The sequence below is a fragment of the Lucilia sericata genome, unplaced genomic scaffold, assembly GCF_015586225.1.
Source record: "Lucilia sericata isolate MDLA Ls3-8-SP2 unplaced genomic scaffold, ASM1558622v1 Contig000019F_arrow, whole genome shotgun sequence".
NCBI lineage: Eukaryota > Metazoa > Arthropoda > Insecta > Diptera > Calliphoridae > Lucilia > Lucilia sericata.
The window spans coordinates 1,447,092-1,462,872 of record NW_023994058.1 but is presented as its reverse complement, the minus strand read 5'-3'; the positions used below and the strand labels follow the sequence as shown (position 1 = coordinate 1,462,872).

General features: G+C 32.8%; 3 protein-coding genes across 3 annotated transcripts; 1 reads left to right on the top strand and 2 right to left on the bottom strand.

The window, feature by feature from the left end:
• Window positions 1-63: 63 nt before the first annotated feature.
• LOC119607427 (tectonic-like) lies at window positions 64-3,513 on the top strand (the record flags this gene model as incomplete). The annotated part of the gene is given in 8 exon segments (XM_037961320.1): window positions 64-524; window positions 593-644; window positions 647-691; window positions 694-738; window positions 2,231-2,290; window positions 2,293-2,501; window positions 2,504-2,957; window positions 2,960-3,513. Coding segments are annotated over 8 exon segments (1,880 nt in total), but the record flags the coding sequence as incomplete, so codon positions are not given.
• A 2,410-nt stretch (window positions 3,514-5,923) lies between these two features.
• On the bottom strand, window positions 5,924-7,980 carry LOC119607815 (trimethyllysine dioxygenase, mitochondrial-like). The gene is given in 4 exon segments (XM_037961922.1): window positions 5,924-6,221; window positions 6,224-6,888; window positions 7,040-7,818; window positions 7,878-7,980. Coding segments are annotated over 4 exon segments (1,653 nt in total). The 5' UTR covers window positions 7,898-7,980; the 3' UTR covers window positions 5,924-6,032.
• Window positions 7,981-11,948: 3,968 nt separating this feature from the next.
• LOC119607415 (dynein heavy chain 1, axonemal-like) lies at window positions 11,949-15,357 on the bottom strand. The gene is given in 6 exon segments (XM_037961310.1): window positions 11,949-12,308; window positions 12,310-12,590; window positions 12,652-14,214; window positions 14,217-14,613; window positions 14,616-14,754; window positions 14,756-15,357. Coding segments are annotated over 6 exon segments (3,288 nt in total). The 5' UTR covers window positions 15,304-15,357.
• Between the last annotated feature and the right edge of the window lie 424 nt (window positions 15,358-15,781).

Sequence of the window (15,781 nt, the reverse complement as noted above, 5' to 3'; positions counted from 1 at the left end):
GAAACTACCACAAGAAATTACAACAGATGTAACTGATTCCCCATTAATATCCTCTACTCCCAGTTCTACAACTTCCACCACAACTGCAGCAACAAAAGATGATGCGGAATGGCCAGAATTTCCACCCAAAAAACTGTAAAAAATCCAACAACACAACCACCAAAAAACCTACTACCACCACCATTAAACCCTCAACTACCACCACCATTAAACCTTTAAATAAAGAGATTAATACCACGGTTAAACCAAATATTACCGAACCTTTACCAACTTCCTTGCCCAAATGGCCAATTAAAGCGCAATATTGCTTTTGTGATCTTTCACAAGACACTTGTGATATAAATTGTTGTTGTGATCCTGACTGCTCCGCCGATGCTTTAAAGGTATTTCGTTGTCAACTAGAAGAGCCCATTGATTTAGAGATACATGAAGGACGTTTTGAGGATTTTAAATTTCAACATGGTCTGCCTTCGTGTGAGATTAATGACGGTTGGTTGTGTGTGTTAAGAACCTATAAACCTTTGGTTAAAAAGAAGTAAGTCCGTTGTAGAGATTATTTACAAACATTAGTTTTTAATTTATGTAATTTCAGGTAACACATTCTTTTGAGGATACTTCCCGTTATAATAAATGGCCGAATTTATATTGGAATCGGAAGAGGTGAAAAATCGTGAATTTTATAAATTCGGCGATATATTGAGATATTTAATGTGAAAACTAAAGAAATACAAAATTTTGGTAAGAAAAATAGAAACTCTAATTCAGAGCTATTTTCTATGAAAAACTATAGCCTAATTCAGAACAATTTTCGAAAGTGGAACTTGCTCCGATTCAGGAGTTCAAGACTATAGACTAGACTATAGACTAGACTATAGACTAGACTATAGACTAGACTATAGACTAGGCTATAGACTAGACTATAGACTAGACTATAGACTAGACTATAGACTAGACTATAGACTAGACTATAGACTAGACTATAGACTAGACTATAGACTAGACTATAGACTAGACTATAAACTAGACTATAGACTAGACTATAGAGTAGACTATAGAATAGACTATAGAATAGACTATAGACTAGACTATAACTAGATTATAGACTAGACTATAGACTAGACTATAGAATAGACTATAGACTAGACTATAGACTAGACTATAGATTAGACTATAGACCAGACTATAGACTAGACTATAGACTAGACTATAGACTAGACTATAGACTAGACTATAGACTAGACTATAGACTTGACTATAGACTAGACTATAGACTAGACTATAGACTAGACTATAGACTAGACTATAGACTAGACTATAGACTAGACTATAGACTAGACTATAGACTAGACTATAGACTAGACTATAGACTAGACTATAGACTAGACTATAGACTAGACTATAGACTAGACTATAGACTAGACTATAGACTAGACTATAGACTAGACTATAGACTAGACTATAGACTAGACTATAGACTAGACTATAGACTAGACTATAGACTAGACTATAGACTAGACTATAGACTAGACTATAGACTAGACTATAGACTAGACTATAGACTAGACTATAGACTAGACTATAGACTAGACTATAGACTAGACTATAAACTAGACTATAGACTAGACTATAGAGTAGACTATAGAATAGACTATAGAATAGACTATAGACTAGACTATAAACTAGATTATAGACTAGACTATAGACTAGACTATAGAATAGACTATAGACTAGACTATAGACTAGACTATAGATTAGACTATAGACTAGACTATAGACTAGACTATAGACTAGACTATAGACTAGACTATAGACTAGACTATAGACTAGACTATAGACTAGACTATAGACTAGACTATAGACTAGACTATAGACTAGACTATAGACTAGACTATAGACTAGACTATAGACTAGACTATAGACTAGACTATAGACTATAGACTAGACTATAGACTAGACTATAGACTAGACTATAGACTAGACTATAGACTAGACTATAGACTAGACTATAGACTAGACTATAGACTAGACTATAGACTAGACTATAGACTAGACTATAGACTAGACTATAGACTAGACTATAGACTAGACTATAGACTAGACTATAGACTAGACTATAGACTAGACTATAGACCAGAGTATAAACTAGAAAAATTGCTCTTAGTATTGCTCAGAGCATTTTATAGATAACATTGTTGTGGCTAAAACACTTACACTTATCTTTATTTTACAGATCTTCCATCATCTTATCAAACTGCCACTTGTCGCCTACAAGAACCCATTTATCATTTAAAACCCCTAAAAAATCTTGTCTGGTTTCCTCTCATGAAAATTTAAAAGAAATTGAAATCAAATTTAAACAACTACAAGAAGACTATAAAATATTTAGCAAACCCACGATGCCAGATGATATTTACAACAACAAACATATGGAAAACTATATAGAAAATATAACGGTTAATAATTGTTATGAAAACAAACTAAATTGCTCAAGATATAGAACTAAAAAGAAAGACAGGACAATTTTAATTTATATAAAGTTAAAATAAATATCTTACACAATTTTACCCATATTCAAGAGCTAATAGTGGACTTATGGCTAAAGGAAAACAAAACCTTGGATAAAATGGAAAGTACTAAAACAGAATATTGGTTGTCTTACGAAATAGAGTTTTTAAATAAAACTTTAAAGGAATTTTTAAAAACAAATACAACAGAAAACGTATATCCCCCTGTAATATCTGGGCCCTTAGGTTATCTACTGGGTAAACCAATAATCCTAGCACGCTATGAGGTTTTCAATAAAAGTCTACCTTTATCATCTAAAAATCAAATAATCAATTACTTTAACCCCAATAATACCGAGTCTCATATTTTAACTTTATTTTCAAAAGAAAATGGTGAATGTGCCCGTTTTAATCCTGCTAAAGATTATATTGCTTACGGTATTAATATAGCCAATATTGTAAAATAAAACTGGAAAATGAAACGCTTTTACTAAAGGATGCCTCAAAAACTAATTTCACAGAAATATGTTTAAATTTACAGCAACATATACATAAACAACTATTTGGTGAGGACCTAGAAATTGCTGAATTATCTTTCTACTTAATATCCCAATTGGGTAAACCCGAGAATGATTCACAAAAATGGTTGCCGTTAAATGTTTTCAACAGCGATTTTGATTCAGTAATTGGACAATATCTACAGGAGACCAATACATTTATATGCCGGAATATTTTATTAAGTTTAGCATATGAATTTCATATGGCCACCTACGAGGTGGATAATGTTCCCTTGCAAAATGTCATTAAGCATGCTGCTTTACATTTGGCCGAACGTCATGATTTGGAATTTGCTTTAGATGAAAATTTGGAAGTGCCCATTACAATGACTGTGCGTTTTTATGATGTTCACGAAAAAGCTATATCAGCTGCTAATAGTTTAAAGGATTTGCATTTGGAATATGGTGTAATCTTAGTTCTAGTATTAGTTTTTGTAGATTTATATAATTAGATTTAGTAGATTTTTCTTAAATTTGTATTGAAATAAATCTAGTCATGCTTTTAATCAAACAAATTGAAATTTTTTTATTATTCTTTTCCGTAACTAGAACTGAACTAGAACTGAACTAGAACTGAACTAGAACTGAACTACAACTGAACTACAACTGAACTAGAACTGAACTAGAACTGAACTAGAACTGAACTAGAACTGAACTAGAACTGAACTAGAACTGAACTAGAACTGAACTAGAACTGAACTAGAACTGAACTAGAACTGAACTAGAACTGAACTAGAACTGAACTAAACTGAACTAGAACTGAACTAGAACTGAACAGAACTGAACTAGAACTGAACTAGAACTGAACTAGAACTGAACTAGAACTGAACTAGAACTGAACTAGAACTGAACTAGAACTGAACTAGAACTGAACTAGAACTGAACTAGAACTGAACTAGAACTGAACTAGAACTGAACTAGAACTGAACTAGAACTGAACTAGAACTGAACTAGAACTGAACTAGAACTGAACTAGAACTGAACTAGAACTGAACTAGAACTGAACTAGAACTGAACTAGAACTGAACTAGAACTGAACTAGAACTGAACTAGAACTAGAACTGAACTAGAACTGAACTAGAACTGAACTAGAACTGAACTAGAACTGAACTAGAACTGAACTAGAACTGAACTAGAACTGAACTAGAACTGAACTAGAACTGAACTAGAACTGAACTAGAACTGAACTAGAACTGAACTAGAACTGAACTAGAACTGAACTAGAACTGAACTAGAACTGAACTAGAACTGAACTAGAACTGAACTAGAACTGAACTAGAACTGAACTAGAACTGAACTAGAACTGAACTAGAACTGAACTAGAACTGAACTAGAACTGAACTAGAACTGAACTAGAACTGAACTAGAACTGAACTAGAACTGAACTAGAACTGAACTAGAACTGAACTAGAACTGAACTAGAACTGAACTAGAACTGAACTAGAACTGAACTAGAACTGAACTAGAACTGAACTAGAACTGAACTAGAACTGAACTAGAACTGAACTAGAACTGAACTAGAACTGAACTAGAACTGAACTAGAACTGAACTAGAACTGAACTAGAACTGAACTAGAACTGAACTAGAACTGAACTAGAACTGAACTAGAACTGAACTAGAACTGAACTAGAACTGAACTAGAACTGAACTAGAACTGAACTAGAACTGAACTAGAACTGAACTAGAACTGAACTAGAACTGAACTAGAACTGAACTAGAACTGAACTAGAACTGAACTAGAACTGAACTAGAACTGAACTAGAACTGAACTAGAACTGAACTAGAACTGAACTAGAACTGAACTAGAACTGAACTAGAACTGAACTAGAACTGAACTAGAACTGAACTAGAACTGAACTAGAACTGAACTAGAACTGAACTAGAACTGAACTAGAACTGAACTAGAACTGAACTAGAACTGAACTAGAACTGAACTAGAACTGAACTAAACTGAACTGAACTGAACTAGAACTGAACTAGAACTGAACTAGAACTGAACTAGAACTGAACTAGAACTGAACTAGAACTGAACTAGAACTGAACTAGAACTGAACTAGAACTGAACTAGAACTGAACTAGAACTGAACTAGAACTGAACTAGAACTGAACTAGAACTGAACTAGAACTGAACTAGAACTGAACTAGAACTGAACTAGAACTGAACTAGAACTGAACTAGAACTGAACTAGAACTGAACTAGAACTGAACTAGAACTGAACTAGAACTGAACTAGAACTGAACTAGAACTGAACTAGAACTGAACTAGAACTGAACTAGAACTGAACTAGAACTGCACTAGAACTGAACTGGAACTGAACTAGAACTGAACTAGAACTGAACTAGAACTGAACTAGAACTGAACTAGAACTGAACTAGAACTGAACTAGAACTGAACTAGAACTGAACTAGAACTGAACTAGAACTGAACTAGAACTGAACTAGAACTGAACTAGAACTGAACTAGAACTGAACTAGAACTAAACTAGAACTGAACTAGAACTACAACTAGAACTGAACTAGAACTGAACAAGAACAGAACTAAAACTAAACTATATCTGAACTAAAACTGAATAGTAAAAGATGCATCGATTCAGATCTAATTATATGTATCAACAAATTGTTCTAATTCAGAAAAAGTATAGTATAAACAATTATGCCAACCAATGCTATTACTATTATAATAGTAATAGCATTAATTGGCATAATTGTTTATACTATAAACTTATAGGAAACAAAAGCAACTTTTGAAGGAAACTTGGCTATAAATCACCAATTTTTAAATACATACTGAATCTGCTGGGACATATTGACTGTCTATCGAAGGTTTTTCTTACAATTTGCAGTTTAAAAACTCTTAGGAATATTTTTTTCTTAATAACTATTTTATTAAATCAGCATTAAAACAGTAATATAGAAAATAAAAATACTTTTCTAAAGGGAAATGTATTTAAATATGAAAAAATTACCTTATCAAATATTCTTCAATATATTCAAACTGCTTAAGTAATGTTTTCTCTCCAAGTACATGCAATCCAATTCGCTATCGATTGTGATATTTTTTAAACTCCAACAAATGCGATAATTATCTAAAATAATAATATTTTCCGAATTTAACTCCACACACCATTGGTTCTGTTGCATTTTCAAGGCAACACTTAAATGTTTAAGGGTTTAGTCGCCGAGCAATAATCTTGTGTATTAATACAATCCAAGTGATAAGGATTAAACCAAATACGTTCCATGAAATCACTTTTCCATAAAACTGGTTGTTTGATTTTATAATTAAAACCTTTGTCATCTTCAAAACAATAGTCCATTTGATGAAGTGCTAGAAATTCTTGTGTAGTTTTGGGTAATTGTTCTATGGCTTGAAAACCATCCACTAAATTTAATTGTAATTTTAAATGCTCTTTATTCTGAGGCACTGACAGTATTTGTATGCCTTTGTCCATGGATTCGAAAGTACAATTTGAATGTGGTGTCTTGTGTTCTCCTAAGGACTTTTGTCGTTTTTCGTTAATTATTTGATTGCATGAAATATTAAATATTTTAGTTATGATACATTTCTTTAGTAAAGAATCTTTATCATCTTTGGGTACTTGTTTTATGATTAATACTCCTGACTTTTGCAAACGATCTAAGGCTTTATAGATGCCCGATTTGTTCGATTGTAAGAGTTCGTAAAAGTTCATAGATTGTAAATCATCGCGAAATTGAGTGTGTTGAAAATTCCATAATAAATAGTTAGGACTGATGGTTATTTGGGATTTTTGTAGTTGTTCGTATAACTTTGTGAGATTGTAGGAGGAAGTGTGACCATCACTCCCTGCAATTGAGAAGAGAATATAATTAAGTAAACTAGAACTGAACTAGAATTGTACTAGAACTGAACTAGAAGTAAAGTAGAAGAAAACTAGAACTGAACTAGAACTGAAATAAGTGGATCTTAATTTTAACTAATCTAAATAGTTACTTACATATTATATCCAATCTTCTAGTTTCCTCTATAACCGTGGCCATTACCGGTTGCAAATCCTGATCAAATTCAAAAAACTCTATCAAAGGCCTATTTATCTTACTATCAAAACATTCACTACAACGACAAATATGACGCATCCATAATATATCAGCTTTTACCTCAGTATCCAGCTGAGAATCTTTCATCTGTATAAAACCATCATTAACCACCAACTCAAACCCATTACCTTCTTTGACACAAGAAGTGACTAGAGTTGAATCACTTATATCCTTGCTAGAGGACACCAAATTATCATTAAGAAAAGCAGCATCATCAGACGCTAATGAACTTTGATTTATATTACTAAAACATTTAGGGGATATTGGAAATTCCTCTGCATCATTAAGTTCATCTTTGGTTGTATTAGGTTCATTATTTTCTTTCCCCTCCGTATTAATATTATCACGAGGCCAACGTTCAGTAGTATCATATTCCACCTTATTCGTTTTACCATGGCGGCACATGTCCAGTTGATTAAGAGTCTTCAGATTTAAACTTGGAACTGCCACTGCATTTAATTTCCTAGATTCAGGATGACTATAGTCCGAAATGCGAAAATGACGACTGCAGATAGCCATAGTTATTAGGCGCAAATGGGGAATGGCATAAAGTGTGGGATTATCAAAAGCTGCTAACCAGGCTTTACATTTTTCAAGATTTCGTGGAAATTTATGGAATAAACTGAAACGTAATCCTTTACACTGGGGTAAAGCGCATTTAACGAAGACTTTTGGTTCACTGAAAAAATAAAAGAATGTTTTAAATAAAATTTCGTTTAAAAACTTTAAAATACTTACGATTTGTCCGGCGCGTTCATTTTGAGCACTAAATATGTCGGCGGCGGCTTAAAATCGATTGTAAGCCGGCTATGTTTTCAACTACGTTTAGTTTTTAATTTTTCTACGATTTAAAAAAAAAAAACGGTATCCGAGAGATCAGAAAGTGGGATTTTGGAAGCAAATATATTGTTTATAACAACAAAACAGAGCAAGCTTATAAGTTGTGTGAGAAATTATGCAGGGATGAATAAAAAATTCTTAAAAATTAAAAACAAATCCTTTCTCCAAGTTCTACTACGATCTACCGATATTTAACCCTATCCTCCATATAAAACAAAATTGCAGAAAATCAGTTTCTAAAAAATTTTGCATTAAGAAAATGATCAATAACGTAAAACAAAGATTTTTTTATTTGTTTATTTACTAGCTATACCCAGTGTGCTGTGCTACCCTAAAAGCAATATAAATAAGAAACTCACTTAACGATTTTGATGATTCTAACTACAATGGTTTTCCAGATATACAATCTGTTACATATGGGAGATTCCACGCAAATTATTGCAATTTCGCCAATTATTCCGAACGTTAATTAAGATTTTAATTTAATCTATGAAATATTTGAATAATCTAATAGCTTCCCAGATATACAAAATTTGCATTTAATTCATATGAGAAGTGCCAAACTCCCATTGAAAGTCCGCCCGTTATTCTCTAAATGTTTTTCAGTAAAATTTGAAGATTCTAGCTCTAACAGTTTCTCAGATATACGAATTTTTCTATTTAATTCATATGGGAGCTCCAAGCCCCCCAGATGAAAGTCAGATGAATATTAAAGTTCTTCGTGCAAAATTTTAAGAATTTAGTTCTATTAGTTTCCCAGATAAACGAATTTTTGTATTTAATTCATATGGGAGGTTCCGCTCCCCTCATTGGTAGTCCCCCAATTTATTACCCGAAATGTTTACATGGATGTTAAAGTTCTTCCAGAACAACATCATTTAAAGGGATCACAAAGAGATTGAAAAATATTCCAAAAGTTTCACTTTGAAAACATTATTAGAGTGTATGAAAACTCGCAACTCTAAAGGCAGACTATTCTTATTTTAGCGGTAATTTATGATTAAAATAAGTAAGAAGTAAGAGTTATATTTTTGAAGAACGAAAAAGTACCAAAAAGTCCCCTTTTATAGGACCTCACTTAATCCGGGCTCTACATGCTTAATTTCACGTTTCTAGGTTCATTATTATACAAAAACTTAAAATGTACCTTTTAAAGAACCAAAAAGTCCCCTTTTACAGGTTCTCACTTAATCGGGGCTCTACATGCTTTCATGTTTCTAGGTTTAATATTATAGAAAATTCAAAAAGTTCCTTTTGAAGTACGAAAAAGTACCAAAAATTACACTTTTATAGATTCTCAAGTACTTAATTACAAGTTTCAAAGTTCTGAGTCAAAAAAGTACCAGTCGAAGTACGTTAAAGTACCAATAAGTCCCATTTTATAGATTCTCATTTACTCCGGACTTTACTTGCTTAATTTCATGTTTCTAGGTTAAATTTTATAGAAAACTCAAGAAGTACCTTTGTAGAACGAAAAAGTTCCGAAAAGTTCCTTAATTATTAATTTCATGTTTCGATTTCAATATCATAGAAAACCCAAAAAGTACCAGTTGCGGAATGAAAAAGTACCAAAAAATATCACTTGGTACCGGTGTTCCAAATAACATCCCATTAGCATATTTAGTGTTTCTTGAATAAAATCAAATTTCCCGTTTTTACCCTTTTTGGTACTTTTTTCCTCCCCATTAACGAAATAAAAATTATCTTCCAAAAGTTGCAACATCGTATTGGGAGCCCGTTATTATGTATTCATATGTATAAGTTAATAAACCAAAAAAAAATCTTTTATAAAAAGTACCAAAATAGGTACAATTTTTCTCCCCTTAAACGTCCGAATATCCATAAAGTACTAAATTCATATTTTTATTTGTTCGTCAAGTTATGAAGGATTCAAAAATATTTTTTGAATGTTCTCTGGTTTAAAAGATACATGGGGTGCAAAAGAAGTACCAAATTACAGTTTTTACCCGTTTATTCCCCAAAGGGGCCGAATTTGAAAAAATTACCGGACACCTGTCCGCTTTTTTTTTTTAATGAACGACCATAAGCTTTAACTGTTTTTGTTAGGAGATTTGAGGTTACCGAATTTACGTTTTTACCCTTTTTTAACCCCCAAAAAATTCGAATTTCCATTTGGTGGGAGACCAACCTCCTGCCCAAATTTCAGCTCTTTAGCTTCAAGGCTCTAGGCTCTACGATGATGAATCAGTCAGTAACGTTAGAATTTTATATACGTATGTATGTATATAGATTTCGTGCATTGAATTACTGTAAAAACATTGTAATGTTCGACTTGAATTCAAGTTTCGTTTTCACTGGAGAATGATATTGAATTAAAGTGTAACGAAAGTGTATTTCAACACTTGAAATTTGAATGTTTGACTGGAATTAAAATTGCTTTAAACTTTAATTCCAGCAAGAATGCTTATTTGATATAGTGTGACAACTATAAGGGATCTAAAGTCGACATAAAGCCCACAATGGTTAGTACCAATATTTTGCCCAAACAACATCTACATACCTAGCCAGGTTATATCCTCTAGGTCCGTGAAGACAGTCTCTACAAAGCTATAAATTTGTATAAAAGGCGGCTTAACAATTGTTTCTTGTAAATATTCGGCCACCATAGTGTTTGGAGACAACAAGAGCTTCACTGAAAGGCACACCTGACAGACATCGCGCTCTATTATGGGTGTATGGTAGTGATTCAGCTGAGATCAATGGTATAATAATAAGTATGTATCCCAAGGATACTCCCTGAATACGGCAATCAGCTTCCTTCCATTGCCTCTAGGTGATAATATACTCTATGTACTAGCCGACCGACCACCACCCGCCTAGGTGACTAGGGAGGTATACAATTGCCACTCTCTTGTGGGCATTCTTCCAGGAGACCATCATGATGCCTCCCTCCTCTTTCTTGAAAAGAAAGACGTTCTTTATAGACAAATAAATAATTAATTAACACCATTACTTCCATTTTTTAATCTTCTAGATCTCACAAATACGCCAAATCTAGATTTCAATAAACACTTTTGGGTATAATACCAATATAATAACGAAAACAAACCCCGCCTGGAAAAACATTTTCATCATAGTTATTAACAATTTATCTAAATTAAACGAAACACTTGCTGTTTCTTTGCACAATGACCCTCGGTATAGTAGTATAGCAATCTTATTAATTTCAATTGTTAGTAAAAAAATATTTTTTTATTTAAAGAATATCATTACTGTCACTTTAGATTTTTGCACACACACAACAACATTTTTTTTTTTTGCAAATAAAAAATGCAGAAAACAGTTTGGCGCGAAAAATTCTAGCAGAATTTCTTTTCGCAGTCGGCAGAATTGACATCAACTGCACTTCCCATTTAAAATACACATGTTTGATACCTTAGCCCTTTACGGTATGACATACCAGCAATGTAAAAAGGTATAGCTCCGTTGACGTCAACGAAGCTGGTTTGAAGTAAAAGCAGCGACTCGAATCAGGCGCGTAAAACACGAAAATATCTGAGGCGGCCAAATTTCAATAAGCGGCTTATTATTAGATAAAAGAAAACTTGCTTAAATGAAAACAAATTAATTTTATATTGTAAAATTCTATAAATTTAGCGAAAGTATTCTGTAAATTGTACAAAATATGGCGAAATTTTCAAGCCGTATTAAGCTGAAAAATTTTCGGCGGCGGCGGCTTTGACATTTTGTTCGGCGGCTAGGCTTAGTCGGCTTAAGCCGAATCGGCGCAAGTCTCTGGTCCGGCGCGTTCATTTTTTTGTTTACCTTTGCTGCTTCTACATGAAAGTGTAATGTACTGTGGAGTAACAGCATTATGATTGGGATATGCAAGATATCAATTTTCAGTGAGTATTTTGTTTTGTTTACGTTTTTTGCTGAAATTTAAAATTGTAATGAAAGTAAATTTTAGTTTTTATTTTTTATTAATTATCAACAATAAAGATCAATTTAACAAATATCTGTACGACATTTACGCATAGCTTTATGCATTAGCAATGCTAAGCGCTCCTCCTCTTTACGTCTTTCCTCCTCTTCAAAGGCTTTGCGTATAGCATCCGCTTCATTGGTAGCCTTTTCCGAAATCTCGTGCACCAATTCCAAATGATCCATTATACCCTTACGCATGCAATATTGGAAATTCATGGCCATGGAATATTTAATATCTAAACCAGAACGTGTTGCCAGCTCTTGCCAATGTAAGAAAAGCCAATTTTCATTTTTCAAATCTTTAATAGCCTGGTATTTTGGTTTAAATTCCTCCAGCATATTAAGGAAGTATTTAGCGACTTCCTGTATTTCTGGCTTCTCTAGCAAAGACTTGTAATGATAGCTGCAAAGAGTTTTGTATGGTGTCCAGGCCATGACCAACATCGTCGAGTTCTATATTAACCAAAGGATTGCCTAAAGTAGCCTCTTCTAGTTTAACCATATCCTGGCATGCGTACCAAAGATTTTTGTAAGGCAGAAAGCCTTCTATGATGCTATTAAGAAATTCTAGAGACAGATCCTCCAATTCAAAAAGTTCTTGGCGATAACGCAAAGTTTCGCCCAGTTTTTGCAAATCCAATATAACTTTCCAGGTTTTTTTGAATCTACAAATTAGAAAAATTTTAAAAATTTCTTATTTATTTAAGACTATATGTGTTACATACCTCTACTGCAACTTCTGTTACTTTTTGCGGATTAAATTGCAAAGAAAATTGTTGAATTTCATCATTTAACGATTCTAAACGTTCCTCAAAACCAATGCACTCACTTAAGTGCAAACGCTTAAAATCTTCTATATCCAGTTTTTGCTCTTCCCTTAATGTAGTTAAACGTTCTAGTATGGTTTTCGGCCAAGCGTAAACCTCCCATTTCATGGCAAACTGATGATCCGGTAAATTATAGAAAAAACTATCCAACATATCATATTCCAGCCACATTATCTGTATATCAGCTCTTAACTGTTCCACCAAATCGGTTATAGTTAAAGCAAAATCTCTGATAGCATATAAATGTTCTATACTTTGAGGTTTTTCATTAATCTTCTGATACATTTCCAGACAACGTTCCAGTAAACGCTCATTGGTATCAAACATACGATCCAGGTAATACTCGAAAATTTTCTTAACAATTTCTATACGTTTCTTGATCATATATTGTTTCATAGGATCCACAATAACCAAAAAGGGTCCTATGTTAATGGTTGCTGGCAGTATTAAACGCATTTCTTCTTTGTTGCGCTTATGTTCCAAAATATCAGCCTTTACCTGCATGGAGGACTTTTTGGCGGCCTTATATTCTGACATATAGGTGGGTACACTTAGCAGATAGAATTCTATAAAACGATCGTATTTATGGGCATATGATCTTAAGGGAAAAATAGCTTTTAAATAACACTCTTGCAGCAAATCGTTGCATTTCACATATAACTCTTCTACCAATTCCACCGTCAAAATATATAAATCTGAAGCAAATCTTAGATTGCTTAAACATTCCGCATCTATTTGCCTAACACCACTGGACTTTTCCAAACCCTTTTTAAATAATTCTTTTAGGGCAGGAGCAAACTCCTCGGGAGGGGTAGAATAAACAACTTCTTTATCCTCGGTTACCGATAAAACCATAGCAAATATGGGCTTATTAAAGGGAAATTCTGTATTTATAAAATCACTAGACCATTGATATTGCAAATCCAGCAATAAAAACTGTTTACAAGGATCGCTTAGCAAATTGGTAAAACTTTCTATAGATTTTTCCAATAACACCTGCATAGATTCTTGCATACGAAATTTCACTTGTAATATAAAGCGGGAAATTTTACTGATTTCAAAGACTTTCCAATTATTTAGACTAATATCGAGCCAACCTTTGCCCAGAGCCCTTAAAACTAAAATTATACCATTGGAAAGCTTACAAGGCCAAGTTGTTTTCAAATAATTGCCTATATTAGTAGATTGTTTCTGCTGGGATTTTAGAAAATCGGCTAAAGCCAAAGGTTTAGCAAAATTACCAACAAACATATTTAAGGTCTCGATATATTGACATTCCGAGTTAACATTAATCAATGCCTCAAATCCTTTAAAGGTATACAACAACCAGAAAGTCAATAACTTAGTTTTTCTTTCTGCTATATCTATTTTCAAAGCTTTCAAATGACTCCTTTCTTCTTCGGCAAATCCAGAGTGAAAGGCCTTCTCTAGGGAGTTTCTTATAATCTCAGGTTTAAATTCGGAAATTCCAAAGGTAAAAGTTTGATAAATTTCTCAAACTCATAACTGGTCATCAAATGTTCATATAATATATAAATTTCCAGCTTTAAGTTGCTCAAGAATTTGGCATCACATTGTATACCTTCCATTAACTTGTCCACTAATTTGTGGCGATACAAACGCTTCGCGGCTATATCCTGCCATAAAACACAATCCACTAAAGACTGCATACTTATTAAAATTTCGGCATTGTTGCGTTTTTCTACGGCCCGCTTTAAACGCCGTATGAAATCAAAGGGATTTTCAGCCAAAAACATGATTTGTATTTTCGGCACCTCATAAACACATTCATCCTCTAAAACCCTGACAGACCATTTGCCATTAAAGGCCTCATATTTAAATACGGCCACAATTTTGCCAATTCGTATTGTAATAAACTTTGCTGTAAAGGCAAATATGCTTTTGCCGGCAAGGGAAACATTTCTCCCGTTTCGATTTCACCCAATTTTAACCAGGCCTCTGGCGAATGACAATCATAATCAGTGTCATCAAAAAACTTAAGGCAGAAAATGTTTAAATGAATTCTCTGTTAACAAATAATATTGCTCCTCTGTAGGCATTAACTCTATTTTAGTTAAACCCTCCTTTTCCAATTCCTTTTCAAGCTGCACTTTATTATAAATTCTTCTTCTTCTATCCACCTCCACGTCCCGTGGCAATTGCTTGGCCGGCAGATGTTTTGTCATTTGTACTTTGGGCAAAATGGTGTTTAAAGGGAACTTGTGGATTTTACCATTCTTACCCTTTAAGGTCAACCACTTTTGAGCCGTCTCTATTTTATGATATTCCTGTGAGGGCAGTTTGTCTTTGGGTATATTTAGTTCTTTACACGTTGCCACAATATCTGTAATGGGTTGACAAGTTTTAACCATTATGGGCATACTATCTATACTTTCTATAGTGCCACGATTTTCAGGCTTAATAAGTCCCTGAGAATAGATAACAGTGTGACGTTTTTCTAAGGCTGATATGGGCGGTTCATTGATCGAAGATGAAGTGGTATAATGTCTGGCCGAACTAAATATTGAAACCTTGGGTCTCTGGGACATTTTTTTTTGCAAGTTATAAGTTCGATTTTTTTTTTAAATGTGGTTTGAGTTTGAAAATATGTTTTTTTAAATAATATTTGTCAAATTTTATTAAAATCGTTACCGTTTTCAAAATTCTAATACTAATTTTGGTTTGATTTTTTTAGATTTACATAATTTTTCTATAAAAGTTTTTTTTTTATAAAAACGATAAAATTGTCTTTAAAAAGACAAAATTTCGAATAATTTTCCATTGAACAAAAATCTTTTATATAAAAGGAGAAAATTTTCAAAATTGTCTATAGAAAAACGAAATTTTGTAAAAAAAAAACGAAAAATCTTAATAATTTTCTATAAAAAAGAGAAAATTTCTATTAAAAAAAATTTTTTATAAAAAATTTCAAAAATAAAAAATCTATAAAAAAGTAGAAAATCGAAAAAAAATTTCGTAAATTTTATAAAAAATAAAAGTTTGTCTTTTTTTTATAAAGAAAAAGAA